Raw genomic sequence first — 15,259 nt, forward strand, 5'->3', positions numbered from 1 at the left:
AAAAGCAAAGCATAAATTACAAAAATGCTTCAGGAACATTTATTTTATGGGAATTTCCACATGTGCAAATAAGCATGGCATTCAGAGGTTGGCTCTTATTGTAATACTTTTTACAAATTATCTCCTGAGGGTGAAATAATATTAGGGTATGCTGTATTCACCTGATTAAATTTGTTTTTACAGCTGCTCACATAATGTTCTTTATTTTCAGGTGGTACTTTTATTTTACCCATTCATCATCTGATTATGTAGAACATGGGTTAAAAGTGGCAGCTCATTATGTGAAGGGCAGGGTTGTGCAACATCCTTGGCTCAGATTCAGTTGCCTCTAGCATGCGGTCAATTGTGGATTAAAGTTGTTCCTAAACAACCTCAGTCAACTCGATTAAACAGCAAACACGGAGACAATTTAAAGAAAATTTCCAATGGAAAATGTCTACTTTTCCTGATGAAGTAAAAAGAAAGAGCAATAAATCTTATTTAATGGGATGAAGCCACGAGAAAGACATAAACCACTACAAGTCTTTTGATACTGCAGCTCATGCCGACCAACAAATGGCAATAAATGTAGAGCTACATAATTAAATTTTGATAATAATTAGCTGCCCAAGGCTGGGACGGACATTAAAAAGTGCTACATGAGGAAAAAAAGCATAGGGGGTGGAAGGGGCTGTGTATCGCCACAGTGTAACTACAGCAGGGTGCTGCAGACACTGGATAATTCATTAAGGAGGCTGATGTGATGCGGAGGTATAGTAAAGAGGGAGATGGGAAAGAAGGTGCAGGGTTAGGAGCATGTTTTGTGTGAAATATTTATCACACAAGTATACAGGGTCACCCTGCAGCTAATGGAGGCCATATTGGTGTGGAGCAGATGCGATGAGCACCCAACTGTTTATCACTAATGATTTATTATGGGTATGTTGTGGCATCCATGTTTCAGTTAAAATGAATAAATGGGATGTCTGTACATAGTGGACTAATTCCCAGTCAATCAAAAAAAAAAGCACTCTGCTTCAGCCAACTCCTGTTTACTCTTTGTTTAGTAAGCGGAGTAAGGCTGATAAAGAATACATTGTATGAAAGGTTTTCATGTGACCTTTCAGTTTTGTGATTTGGCCTCTTGACTTTAACTGTCTTGTCTTGTGTTTCTAACAAACACACCGAAGTTTGCTTGTTTCTAAAGAGTGACACGTACAACTAATTAACGTTCATCCTAATAAGATCCGCTATTGTTCCTGCTTGTAATTGTTATGCAAAATGCAAGCCTCTTGCCATAGTTTACTGTTGTGATTAATACAGTTGACATTTGCAAAATGGCTCATAGTCAAAACAGCTTCCCGGACCCAGTTAGGGAGCTTATATTGGTTGGCATTTAAATAAAGTGCTCTTTAATTTACACAGTTTTACCTGCCCTGAGGCACCAGAGGAGGACAAAAAAAAATAGAGTCTTATGATTTTCCCCTGCAGACTCCCCTGAGACAAAGTTAGGTCAGAGGGGGGTCTGTGAGTCTAATGCTTATCCATTTAGCAGCCCTTGGAGAATGCCAGCCTTCAAGAAATAGTTTCTAGCAGCCAGACAGCAAAGCTTCACTGCAGGAAAATTTCACATTGATTTGAAAATATTAAAGTCCAAAGTGGTATCCTCAAATTGCACCATCAAAATCACACTAGGGCTTGATTTTGGTATTGATTAGATGGCAACTGGATTTCTGTATCATGTCTGACTGAGTTCATTGTTACAAAAGACCTACAGATCAGACTTTTGGTTTTTGTCTGCCTGAAACCTCGTTATTAACCATTTCAGCACACAAAAATGATTAAAATGCTTTTGTAGTTTTGAATCTAAACTAAAATAAGAAATTATAACATTATCCCCTAATGGTACAAGTATTATGCCCCTAATCTTTCACTGATTGTTTTCAATTTAAAAACCAAGGTGGATTAAAGCAAATTTTGTTTGGGGCTGTAATGACACTCAAAAATCATAGTTCATTCCGTACTTTGGTTTTAAGGTTACAGTTCTTTATGTTTTTAGGGTTTTTTAATGTAAAGAAGAAAAAGTGTCGATTATGGAGATTAAATGAGTTTTGGGAGGATTTCCTTTTTCAACCAAAACACAAAAATATATACTGTATATACGTATATATACTGTATGTTGGCTTTTTTAAATAATAGGATTGTGATGACATTTAAGAATAAAAAAGCTATAAGTAATTTTTCCAGTACACCAGATGTACTTGAATCTGGTTATTGCAATTGATAAAATATTTCCTAAATATTTTAGCCCTTACAAGATTTTCTAATATTGTCACTTTACATAGGACACACACCTAGACTGTTGGTATGCATTTCAAATAATAAGTTACTTTTACTGTAAGTGAAATTAAAACATTTTTAGAAAACCAACTGGGTGGCATTAAAAACAGCCCCAATATTTTTTAAACATCTGAAAGTTTTATATAATCACCAGCAACCACTGCCATCGTCAGAACCATCTTGGGACATATTCTTCAGAATTTATCTGATGTGCCGCAGTAAAATTTAAAGTCATAGTTATTGGAAAAACTATACTTAAAAACTTTAACTGTGCAGATAAATGCAGAGGAAGGTAAGCAAACATATAATAAATAAAGAAGAGAGGAATTATTTTGTCTTGTTATGCTGTTTCTTAGTTTTTCTTATTACTGATCCCAATTGAATTATATCTGCATCTCTGTGTTGTGGTCAGAGACACAGTGGTGAAAAAGAAATTTGTCTTTACAAAAACTAGCACTCAAACAACGGGAGAAACTGATGTCAAAAATTAACTTGCCATGGTAACAACCATTCTAGAAATAAATCTCAAAATAATTTTCATAGTACTTACATGATAAGAGCAAGAAAAAATAGCTATTGAGTGTGTACTACCAAACAGAAAACTTGTCAGCTGTATTCAAAGCTGTAAGCAATAAGCCCACAAACTACCACTTAAAGCAAAGGCGAAATAAACAGCCCATGACAAATTCATCATGTTGATTTAAATGAAACCTGACAGATAAATTGAACTCTGAGGTTATCTAGCAGCGCGATCTTAAGTGGGGTTGGAAGCATCAGTACATCATTGCCCTAAATTAAGTTGTGTTCCTCCATCTATTGAACAAATCAAAGGTGGGGGAAGGGCGGTCCACTCACATCTGATGTGTGCTGCAGTTGTAGAACTTCACCTCTGTACTGGCGACCATTTGACCCGTCTCGTTTGAATTCAGACGAAGCTCCACACCGGCCCAGTCTGAAAGAAAGTGTTTATACAAAGAACACAGTTAGTTGAAAAAGGAGGAAGAAAAAAACAGACTAAAAACGGATGAGTAGAAGAGCCAAAACAAAGACAGGATCAAAGAAGTCAAAATGAGGAGAAATTTGTAATACTTTTATCATTTTACTGCAAAGAGCCACCTGGTGTCTGGGCTCCTGGAAGGGCTGTCAAGAGAAAACCTTCAGTCAAAAGCTTCAATTCAAGGATTAGCTTAAATTGTTGGAGGAAATCCTGCAGCACTTGGTCCTCACCTGACTTAAAATATATACAAAACTTGAGGCACTAAATAGAAAGGACGTCTACTTTGGCTTAAAACCTTTCATTTTTACATTAACCCTATTTGAAGTACTGTGTAAGAACTACAAGAGTTTCAACTACATTGCTTCATGCAGCCAGACTTTATTGTAACCTTACAAAGTGGTTTTGATCAGTAGTTCTTCAGGCTTTCTATATGTAATAGGATTTTTTTACTCATTTTCTGTACAATTCAGTAAACTGTAAACTTGGTAAAAATGAAGTAAGTAAGGGGCAGAACAATTGTCCATCTAAAAATGTTCAACAGCAGATGAACAGTGTCTGAAAAAGGAAAGTAAAATCAAGCAAAACCCAATTAGAGGACTTGAAAGATGAATCATTATTTGTTTAATCTAGCCACTGCCTTAAAAAACTGTCATTATTTCTTTAGAAAGTTTCTTGTTCATTCAAAAATAACTCTAGGCTAGATGAAAAAACTTATTAAAAAATTATTTTGTCACAGCAGCAAATTCCTTGAAGATCCAGTATAAAATTAATTATTTGCCTAGTTTGGTTACGTGAAAAAAGTGGTACATCCGAGTCTTTTATCCCTAAATGATTCACTGGTCAAACTTAACAAGCATGGCCAACAAAAAGCTAACAGTTGCAAATAGTTAAATAGGAACTGATGATAATTAGAGGCCCTAACAAAAACCTTCATACCGAAACCATCAAGGAACATGACCCAAGACCACTTTAAAAGATTAAAGCAAAGTCTTTCTTTTTTGAAGCAAAATATGGATAAATGAGAGGTAACTTAAGACCTTTAATGGTTTTGATTTTTTTTTTAATGTAGGGGCTGCTAAGAATTTATTTCAAAAGAATCTATAGACTAATTTCAGAATTAGTCTAAGCTATTGATTTTTCTAATAGACCCATTTTTTTTACAATTAATATTCATGACATTTATGATGTATCATAAAATGTGAACAAATCTCAATTTTAAAGTAAATGGAAAGGAAATTAAAATGTTTTCAGTTTCCCTCTTACAACATTAACTAAAAATAATGAAACCCTCATTTATTAGTTCAGACTGAAGCAGAAGTAAATAAAAACAGAGTTCAACTCTCAAGAAAAACAAATTTGTGTCTATTACAGCCTTTAATGAAATGTATTGTAGCATACAAAAAAATTGCATTTATTAGCTGTGTGCATTGCATGTGTTAGCATAGCTTAAATTTTATTCAGTTTTATAATATCTACACTGTTAAATGAGATTTAAACAGTAAATAAAGTATTGACATGAACACATGCAGGCACAGCACTTTTCAATCAAAGATCCAACTAAGCTATATCATACAAACACTTATTGAGAAAAAATGTAACAGACAAACAATTTGTCTAGCTTTAGAGACCATTCAGCAACTTTAATAAATTTAAGGGTTTTATCTTCTCCGTTGGCTCATTTGTAGCCTCTGGGTGTTGTCTCTTTAGCTACTCATCATACATTCTGCCTGTGCTGCTTTGCTTCACAACAACACCTAACAGAGCATCTAAACCCTTAATTTATCATTAGCTAACATGGAATGCTCTCATACTTTGAACTACTTCAGGCTTTGATAATTTAAATACTCTTCTAACTCAGCTCGTTTGACAGTGAGACATTTGCCTTATCTGCTATGTTTGTTTTGAAACTGTAGCGAGACGCAACCAACTCATGACCCTGTAGACAAACACTACTGTATATAGGGCACACACATGCAGAGATGCAAAATCATACTGCTCCTTACTGCACCCCGAGGACTGTCTAGACTGTCTAGCAGTTTGTTACAGTTGTAACTTTTAATAAAAGTTAATGCATTCATATAAATAACGGATCAATCTTACTTAGAACATCAGTTAGGATGACAAATCAAGGCACCCTTAGTTTGCAGATTTAATATCTTCACTCACCTTGTCCCTCTGGGATCTGAGGAACTTCCTTCCCAGCTGGTGAGAGACACATGACTCTATTCCCATTGACGTGACCCTCTGCTTGGGCCTGCTGGCCAAATGAACAGGTAATTCCAGCAGAAAGGTCTGGAACATTATTTACCTCCAGCAGGAGCTAAAAAAAATCATAATTAAAGTTAAAAATTTAGATAATGACACAATGCACTTCAAGAGAGAAAAGTAACATTAACTGGTGTAAGTAGAGAACGGATACTTTTTACTCTATATTGTGTGAATGATAAAATGTGAGAAGACATTTTAGATAAAAGCCATTTTGAAAAGGTCTGCTTAGTTATTTTTATTGCATGTATTTTTATTTATTTAATTTTTATTTTTTACTAATCTAAGCATCTGGCTTCATCTCCAAATTTATCAAGCATCAAATTAGTGTTCCAATACATTTAAACCAAAACAAATCCAATAGATGCCCCACAGGGAGAGTCCAGCTCCAGCCTTACTTCACCTCTCACAAAGCTAATCTCTGTTGGGTTTTCACTTAACTCTCTATGTGGCTCTAAAAGGCTACTCAAGGTGATTGCTCACAAACACTAGCATTTTTAGTGGAATGACAGTGCAGTGATTGGTTAGAATGATAAGTAGACTCACAGGGACGCTATGTGCTGATACAGCGATGCTGTCCGGGTGAGCAATAACCTTCACACAGCGGTCAATGTCTGTCGCAAAGCGAAAGCTCTCCTCTGCTCTCAGGCACCGATCTTTTCGTGAACACCTGTTGAACAAAAAAACTTTCATTATGCTTTATATACAAAATCTTTTAAAAAATGTAGTGCATGTTTATTTTGTTTTCATGCTCAGAACTGTGTATTTGAAAAGTGTGGTTGAAAATAAGTATTGAACAATGTACAACACAACTATGTTATAATGATGCATCACTCTTCAAGAGTACATAATGTCAAGAGGATCAGTTTTTACAAAACAGACCAACTTCAACATGATACGCTGACGTAAGCATTAGTATTGCTTAATTACAACTTCAAATTACCAATAACATAGTTGTTGAACACTGTGGCCACCATAAAAGTAAAGCTTATCACCACATCCACACAGCAGTGGTTAGTACTATTCGCCTCACAGCATGAAGGTCCTAAGTTTAAATCCCAGCTGGGGTCTTCCTGTATGGAGTTGGTATGGTCTTCCTATGCATGTGGGGGTTTTATGTTGGCATCCTCTCACAAACCAAAAACATGCAAGTTTTGTTAGCCACTCTAAATTGCCTTTAATTTTTTGTGCACATGGTAGTTTATCTAGTGTTTCTTTGACCTCTTAACCAACATGTGACCTTTCACATGTTGGTTTCTCATTTATTGATTGGCAACAGCAGATTTTCACCAGCACCCTATGCAAAGATGAACTGGGTGTAAAAAATGCATGGATGGGCAAATATCTTTTACTCCATCCATTTGTCCATCCACTCCCTAGAGGGTGGACAAATTCTGTCTATTTTCAAGCCTATTATGAAAATGCCGGTTCTAATTTTAGTGAACACAGATGTGCGCACCAGAACATCCAGTCCAAATTGGACTCTAGCAGGGCTGCATTTCTTGTAGTATTCTTCAGGGTTTCATCTTTGCATCTTACAGATAATGTGATTCCCTTGGAAGTTCTCTCTTCTACTTCCACTGAAGCAGTTCACAACCAAATGTTAAACAGACAGGACAAGAGTCAGCTCCTCCAAGTCTGAGGCCAGTGTCTTCAATTGGAAAAAGGTGGATTAATCCCTTAAAGGACAGGGGTTAAGTTTTGCCTAAGGTGGAGTAAATTGATGTCAATAGTGATGGCAGGATGTAGAAGGAGATTAGGGGTATGTGTCATGATGAAGGAAGAGCAGAGCCAAAAAGTGGAACTCAATTTTCACAGCACTGTGAATAGTGCAACCCTAAATATAGTCAAAATGTGAATCAAGACAGAAAGAACAAAACCCGAGCAACAAGAACTGAGCTTCCTCTGTAGAGTCACTGAACTCCGCCTTAGAGATAGGGTTAGTAAATTGATCATCTTGGTGTTGTTCAAAGTCTTCTCTCCATCAAAAGAAGTCTGCCGATGGAGGCTTCCACTGGCAGACCCTTAAGAAATGTGAGGTGACCGTATATCCTCTCAAGCCAAGGTACAGCTTGGTATCCCCCAGAATAAACTGCAGAGAGTTTCTTGGGAAAGGGATGTCTGAAGTTCTGTCCAGGATCTTTAATCTCCACAACCTGATCTCATGCAACTGACAGACAATTGCCTGTTATAAACAGTATCACTGAAACCAGTTTCAAAAAGCCAATTACTTTTTCATTTAATCATCACAAATAAGAGAGCATGTTAATCGGACTTTAGTTTTGGCTTGTTTTTAAAGTAAATTACAAAGCTTTAAATCCTAAATCCTAATATGCAATTAAAAGTAATGAGTGGAAGGATGGGTAGCACAGCGGGACATCACAGGGATTTTTATACGAGACAAAAGCACATTGAATATACAGTTAAACTACAAGTGGATATTGAAAATTTCAAGCAGTTTGTCCAGTCTTGGAAATGGGGATTAGTTGCTAAGATACTTTTTGTTCCAGCTGTACTTATTCATTTGAAAGGCAAACTCCAAATGGTTCATCTCTCTGCGTGTTCAGTTTAAAAAGGCGAGAGTATCAGCTGTAAAGTTGACTTGTAATAGCAAACCCAGGGAGCATTTTGGCTGTAAACCATCATGTCTTTCTTTTAATGCGTACTAAAAGGAGACAGTAGTAATACAGGCTCAGATGCAGCTGAGGGGGTGGCACCTCCTGAGAGAACTCAAAGAGCGCTGAGGCCTCTGCTATAATTATGGCTCACTATGAAGGTGGATTGGAAACGTGGTGGCAGCTGTTGCTGGCTCGGCTCCTTGAGGCAAACAACGGCTACGGGAGCACGGATCACCTTCTGACCGCTCATCAGCTGAAGTGTCAAAGAAAAAAGGCACCTTTCATCTCTGACTGTCTTTCATTGCCTTTTATTTTTGTTTCTTTCATTCACTGTGTTTTTGTCTGATCAAACCATTTGTTCCCTTTTTTCCTTCAGGCTTTTTACATGTGCACAAACACCCCCTACCCACTCTGTTAGATAGGTGCTTTGGTGCAAATCACCACGGGTGGGAAAGTGAGACGCTGAAAGCAGTCAACATGACACTGTGAGTGTCATTCAGAGAGCTGAAAAAGAACCCAATCTGCATTTAATAGGGCAGAAAAACAAAGTAGTTTTACTCTGCAGTGTGGGACTTTTTTTCTTTTCAAAACTGGAGGGAAACAGCAGCCTGTTCACTCCGATAAGTTTAATTCAAATAAAGAGTGTAATGAGATTTGCAGACAGAATTAGCTTTGAAAAAAAAAAAAAACAACAGTTACTTAATGAGGTAATTTGGATTTTTTAAACAGCATTATTTTTTCATTCCCCTATCCTTTGAGTTTGATAATATAGAGAGCTGTAATTTAAATAATGCTGATTACCATCAAGATATAGCCAGCTGAAATGCAGACGTGAAATGATGAGACGGGGATAAATCCCCGACTGAGGTCAGCTTCAAACACTGCGGCTGGTGCCGAAAAGCAGGCTTTTAATCTTCTGAATCCCCTTTGCTCCATATCGAAGTGTTATGCAAGCTAACCTGGGGTCAGATAATTAAGATGGAGGAGATAAAGCTTGCTCCGTCAGGTCCAAAATGTTTCATGGGTATGTAGAAAGTGCATCTGCTGCGCTCGCTGTGGCTGGAAGGCTAATCCCTTCTTTCCTCCATTAACACCCGTTATCCTTTGGTTCGGCAGACAATGAAATCTGGTGATCATGCAGCTTCTGTTGTCCTAAATGCCGCTATTTATGAGGGATCACAAAGTCCAGCAACCACTTCCCTGGTTTTCCAATTTTCGTGCCAGATGTTGATAGTGGGGAGCTCCAGAGACTATAATAAGAGTGCTATATCAAATCATAGGACTGCAGGCTTAACCCCTGCTCAGCTTCTTTGTGAGCAGTTTGGTAAAACCAGTGACGTTGTGGTTTTAATCCATCTGCTTTGGTGGATGTATGAGAAAATGAAGGGAGTAGACTCACATGTTGTAGAGCACGCACCAGCCACAGTGGGGATCACCAGCGCTGAGGCACTCAGCACACGTAGTGTACTGCTCACAGGACTCCACAGGGACCTGGACCACCTGGAGCAGAGGAATGACAGGAGGGCAGGAAGTCTGGCATGTCAACAACAGCTGAGAACCACAAAAAGATTTTAGAAAAGCAATTCAATATATCAGTGTTCTGTTTTCAAATATGTTCTAACCTTTTTTGGCCATAAAAAATGTAGAATTTGAAGATTAGTGGACCCCAAAATTAGTGAGATAATTTGTGATTCATTCATTAAGGAAAGCCACAATTACAGTTGTGGCTTTCTTACAAACTGAAATCTGAAAATTGTAGCTGCATTTGTACTGAATCCTCTTCAATCAATTCAGTTCTACTCATCAGCTGTAATCAGTTTCTCTGTCCATGCTGAAGAAAGGCATAATGCTGCCATTGCCATGGTTCACTGTGTGGAAAGTAGTCCTCATTTCTGTGTGCAGTACAGTGAAAAAATACATGGAAAGATCACTGTCATGCTTTCTGTTTTTATTTTCTTGGACATGAGGGTACTATTTTCATTCTAAGTGATCAGTAGCTGTTACAATTACTTCTTCCAAACCGGTATCCAGAATCAGCTTCATTCTGGAAGTGGATTAATGGCAGAGAAAACTAGAACTCCAAAACCAAAATACATCTTTGTTTAGGTCATTTGGACAATGACATTTTTAAGTGGGAGATCTGGGATTGTACCTTTGGACTTGGGCCACAGTAGTTTGTTGTATTGAGTAGCTAAAGAAGAACTTATCTTAGTGTTTTTAGACTGTAACAGAACTCTTAATATCTCACTATTGAATATTTTTTTGGCAAGTATGCCAAGATAAGGTAAGATTAGCCTACTGTGCAAGCATTTACCAACACTTTATTTTTTTAAAGAAGTACATAATTCTATATCAGTGTGTTGAGAAAAAACTGCAACTACATCTTACACCCACTTTCTATTTTCATTTGTTCTAGCACATGGAAAAACATCTAAACAAAACCTAATAGGTGAGCTTTTAACTATGTTTCAGTTCACACACAAGAACACAATCTTATCCTGTAGATAGCCACATACTTGCATACGCAGTCTGGCAAAGCATTAGCTCTCAATTAACTGCTTGAAGTCCTTGCTGTTACACCATCCCTGCATACCAAGCCATTTGGAGAAGCAGCCTGAGCATGCCTGGTTTCTACTTGGTTATTATTCTGGGTCTGTACATATGACGCAAGCAATTTCCTGATGTAAGCAATCAGAAATGAAGAGTGTATTATGGATTAGAGTGTCTCCGGTGCACTTGATAGCATAAGTGGGTGCTCTCTCAGGTCTGTGTAGGCAAAATGGATTATCTGTTGCTCCCTACAAATAACTGTCCTTTTTTTAAAACAGCAGTTCAGAACCCATTCGTGGCATTCCATTAGCAAAATGATTTAGCAGTGTGGGAGGGGCCGAGGGCTGTAATCCATGAAGAGTTGTGGTCCAGAGCTCATCCAAACTAACATTGTTGGTCTGTGAATTGCAGACAGCATGACCTTTACAAAGAGAGAAGAATGGATCTGCTTTCTGGTACCTTACAAAGAATACAATGCTTGCTCTAAATGTAAAGCAGTATTTGCTTTGTGGATCAGTTTTGAGCAAGAGCTTACTGAAATAAACCCAGAAATGCCTCCTTAGAACCCCTTCAGAAAGATTAAGAACACTATAACGTTAAAAAAAACAGACTATAGATTGTGCAGAAGGTTTTAAAGAGGTCTTTTTATGCCCAGATCAGAGTGAGCTCAACATTGTGCTTAATAGTGAAGGTTCTCACAACTTTCATAGAGAGGTTGTAGTGGTTTATTATCATGTTGGCAGCATGACAAGGTCCTGGGTGAGGCACGGTGGAAGCAATATTAACTTCTTCTGGTGCACATCTGGATAGATTACTCCCAGGTGAATTTGAAGCAGAACTGCCTAAGTTGGCTTCATACAAAGGCCTCAACTTGTCCAAACCAAGTAAATTATTATAACACTCATACCTCGGCTGCAATGCTTATCAGATCCAGCAGCTGTTATGGCTTCAACTATTATGATGTTACCAAGGAGGTGCAACAAACAGTCCACAGTTTTGATGCAAATGAATACCACACCTGGTTCATGCCCCTTACTCTTAAAAAGGTCCCACATCTATGAATTGTTTGCAATTTACATGTAAAACATACCTGTGTTTCATGCTGAGGAGAAGGAAAAAGAAAGAGCAACAGCTCATAGGGCTTTGGAGAGAAGCCCTTTGATAATTTAAAATTATCAGAGGACAACAAAAATTTAATTTCAGGTTATAGAACTCTATCCACTGAGCCATAGTTTTGATTTCAATTTTGAATCTACTGTTAGATGTCAATCAGATAGTCAATGGTACATCTATTTGTAGCTCTGATTTAGACCCAGTAAAACTGCCCATTACAAAAGTGATCTAAGTTTATACTGAAATGAAATTTAGACCCACAAAAAAGACTGTAAATCAGGCAAGTATACTCAAAACATGAACTTGAACTTAAATTTAAAGGCAAATTCATTTGATTCATTAAGAAGTAATTTCATCTATTTTAAGTTGTGTATTGCAGCAATAACACCAAGGTGAGGTTGTTTTTTTTAAGTTTATTTAAATGGATAAAAAAAAATATTGTATTATGGTGGATGAAAACAAAAAGTATTTCAGTCGAAACGTGTAGTTAAATGTTTGAGCTGCATTGGAAGTCTTCTTGATACTATCACTCATTTTCTAAAGAAGAAAAAGTCTTCCAGTTTAGCATGCAACCTAATTTCCAAACAGACCTTTCAAAGACAACCTCACTCTAAGCACCGAAACTGTGAACCACAATTTCACTTAATCAGTTTTAAAAATAGGTTTTTCACAAAGGACACTTTGTTTTATTTATTTAGCTGAATTTGTTTACAAAATGAAAATTCAGCTATGTTTGGCATAAAATACTATTTAAACACTAACAAGAATTTTGGAGAATTAGATTTATATTGTCCATAAAAATCTTTACTTTTAAATATAGCTTTTTGTGGTAGATAGTTTTAAGCATGGAACTTTAACACTTTGTAAATTTTTAGGCACATAATGAACAATACAGCATTGTGATCAGGATCATTGAATGGTAGAGTGAAAAAGGAGCAGAGGGTCAAAGAGAAATATTTAAGAGCCTTTAGACACCTGAAGATTGATCAAGATTACTTTAAGATTGTAAGAAAATATGGCCTTCCGAGAAGCAAAATCAAAAAAAGCATGGGGAAATGTTAGACGATTAACACAGTAATGTGTAAATACTCATAACATTAGCTTTAATAAAAAGATGGTGTAATAGTTTATTGTAATGGTTGCAGTATTTCCACTACACAAGCAGAATGTATATGCACACTGCTGTCTTTTCACATTTTCAGTTCAAAAATTTTTCCCTTCATTAATATTTATTGCACTGTATCTATTTATGTAAATGCACTGTAAATCATTCATGACTACACCAAATATTTAACATCTATTTAACTTTTGTTTGGAGATTTTTGTTCTTGTAGAAACTAATCATTTAAAGCACATACAGAACAGAAAAATCATCAGGCTGCTTCCTATAAAATAATTGCTGGCAGTGTCATTCACAGCAGAAGCTGTAAAAGCACAGCATTACATTTAATTTGTAGCTTTTTGAATGAGAAAAAGTATTATTCACAACATCTGGACCATTTACAAAGTAATGTGTGACCCTATGATCTACAGTTTGCCACCACTTTTCCCTTTTATCCGGATAAACTGAAAGTTTATAAATGAGGCCAGATGAATGTCGAGGCCTTTGGAGCTTTGCAATTCTGAAATCCTATACCCTCAGTCTGCTATGGAAAATCCTTTAAAATAACATGTCATGTGTCATGTGTCAACTGAGTATTTCAGGTCATATCAGGACTCCCCATGATGGGAACGGTGTCTCAGATTAAATTAAGTTATTTTAATGCATAACCTGTAAAGATTGCTTTTCTAACATTTCTAAAAATGAATGTTCTTGTGCACAGCTGTATATTTTTGGAAACTGGTGTTAGAAAAACTTGGCTAAAATGTATCAGAGTATGCAAAACTGAAAAACATGCATCATCATCCATAAAAATTAAGATGTTACTTTGCAGCAAAATCATCAATATTCTTGCATCCATAAAAGCAGGAAGTTTTCACAGCTGGACTGTCATGGCGTTCATGCACACGTTGACCTAATGACAATCAAATATGCTCTCAAGAGGAACAGCTGTTTCTCTAGGTTTAATAAGACTTATAAAACCATTCAAGTATTTTTGACATTTAAATATCTAATTAAATAGCATGATAATAGTTGAGGCAACACTCCAAGTATATCTTTGGGTAGGAAATAATATTATAATATCATATGAAGCTCAAAAATTCAGATCTTGCGAAGTATCCCTCCTTCAACACACATGGCAATAAATAAAATGGGTAGCAGTGAAAATGCATTTCAACAAAACGTGACATAGAGAAACACTTTGAGGTACAAGATGTAAATCGCAAGCTTATTTTTGCACAATACATTAAATGTTAAATAAAATTTCCCAGAAGTGATATTCATGCTGTAAGATCAGATGGGTGTTGCAAAACTGGTAGAAAGGTAAATAATGGAAAACTGAGGTAAAATACGCATCATCATCATCATCATCATCAAGACATCAGAAAGACAACATATAAACTCATACTTTATTTCCTACAGATAAATGCTTGGTTGTGTTTAGATGTGCAGATGGAGAATGGCATGTTGGCTGTTTCCTCTGACAGACTTTGAAAACCTGAAGCTTAGAAAACAAACAACGTGAGCCAGAAATTTAGAACAATCTGTTAATACTTAGTCTCTTCTCCAGGTCCCACTAGCAAAGTTTTTCAGTCTGGTTAGAGTTAGATTCTGCATGTGCATGAATCTTAGGTTTCCTTGTTTTTAATGTCACAATTCAAAAAGAGTATAACCACTGAAGGAAAACCAAATCAGATAACAACTTTACAAAAATAAGATTGTGTGAAGGAATATGTCTTTTTGTTTAGGGTGAAGAGCTGAGTTCTGATCTTCATGTTGCTTTAAAAAATCTAGTATATACCACATTACCATACTTAAATTCATCCTGGCAAATGTAATTCAGTTAAAAAGCATCTTTTAAACACCTGCAAAATTGCTTGGAATTATTGGGCTTATTAAACCAAGATAAGGTCAGCGGCACTGGTCACCAATAAGAGCTTAATGTTTGAAATTAGAATCAGCAGCTCTACAACTTAATTGGCAAAAATGTTCACTTCAGCACAAGCCTTTACCAAAGGGCCTCAAGGTAATAAGTGAGATTACTAATGCTAAAACATTATCAAATAAAAGCAGCAGAAATGAGTCAGGAAAGGACAAAAGAAACTGCCCACAAATTAGGAATGTAAGTAATACCACAAATAATAATAATTTAATTGCGAATACTGCTTTGCTACAGAGCAAGCAACTTTTCGGAAACCACAGCCTAAAAGACAACATATAAAAAAATGAAGCTGAAGAAGGCATAAGATAAGTGGAGTAGAAGGAAACTTTAGAAGCACAGAAAGAGGAAAAAAT

The 15,259-nt window shown here is 36.5% G+C and overlaps 1 protein-coding gene across 1 annotated transcript in view; it reads right to left on the minus strand.

The window, feature by feature from the left end:
• Positions 1-15,259, minus strand: part of LOC116710639 (plexin-A2-like) — an 85,595-nt gene that overhangs the window by 35,986 nt on the left and 34,350 nt on the right. Inside the window, 4 exon segments of the mRNA XM_032549785.1 lie at positions 3,175-3,271; positions 5,483-5,636; positions 6,128-6,251; positions 9,599-9,699. Of these exon segments, the coding sequence (XP_032405676.1) occupies positions 3,175-3,271; positions 5,483-5,636; positions 6,128-6,251; positions 9,599-9,699 (476 nt within the window).

Source organism: Xiphophorus hellerii, chromosome 20, assembly GCF_003331165.1.
Source record: "Xiphophorus hellerii strain 12219 chromosome 20, Xiphophorus_hellerii-4.1, whole genome shotgun sequence".
Lineage (NCBI taxonomy): Eukaryota > Metazoa > Chordata > Actinopteri > Cyprinodontiformes > Poeciliidae > Xiphophorus > Xiphophorus hellerii.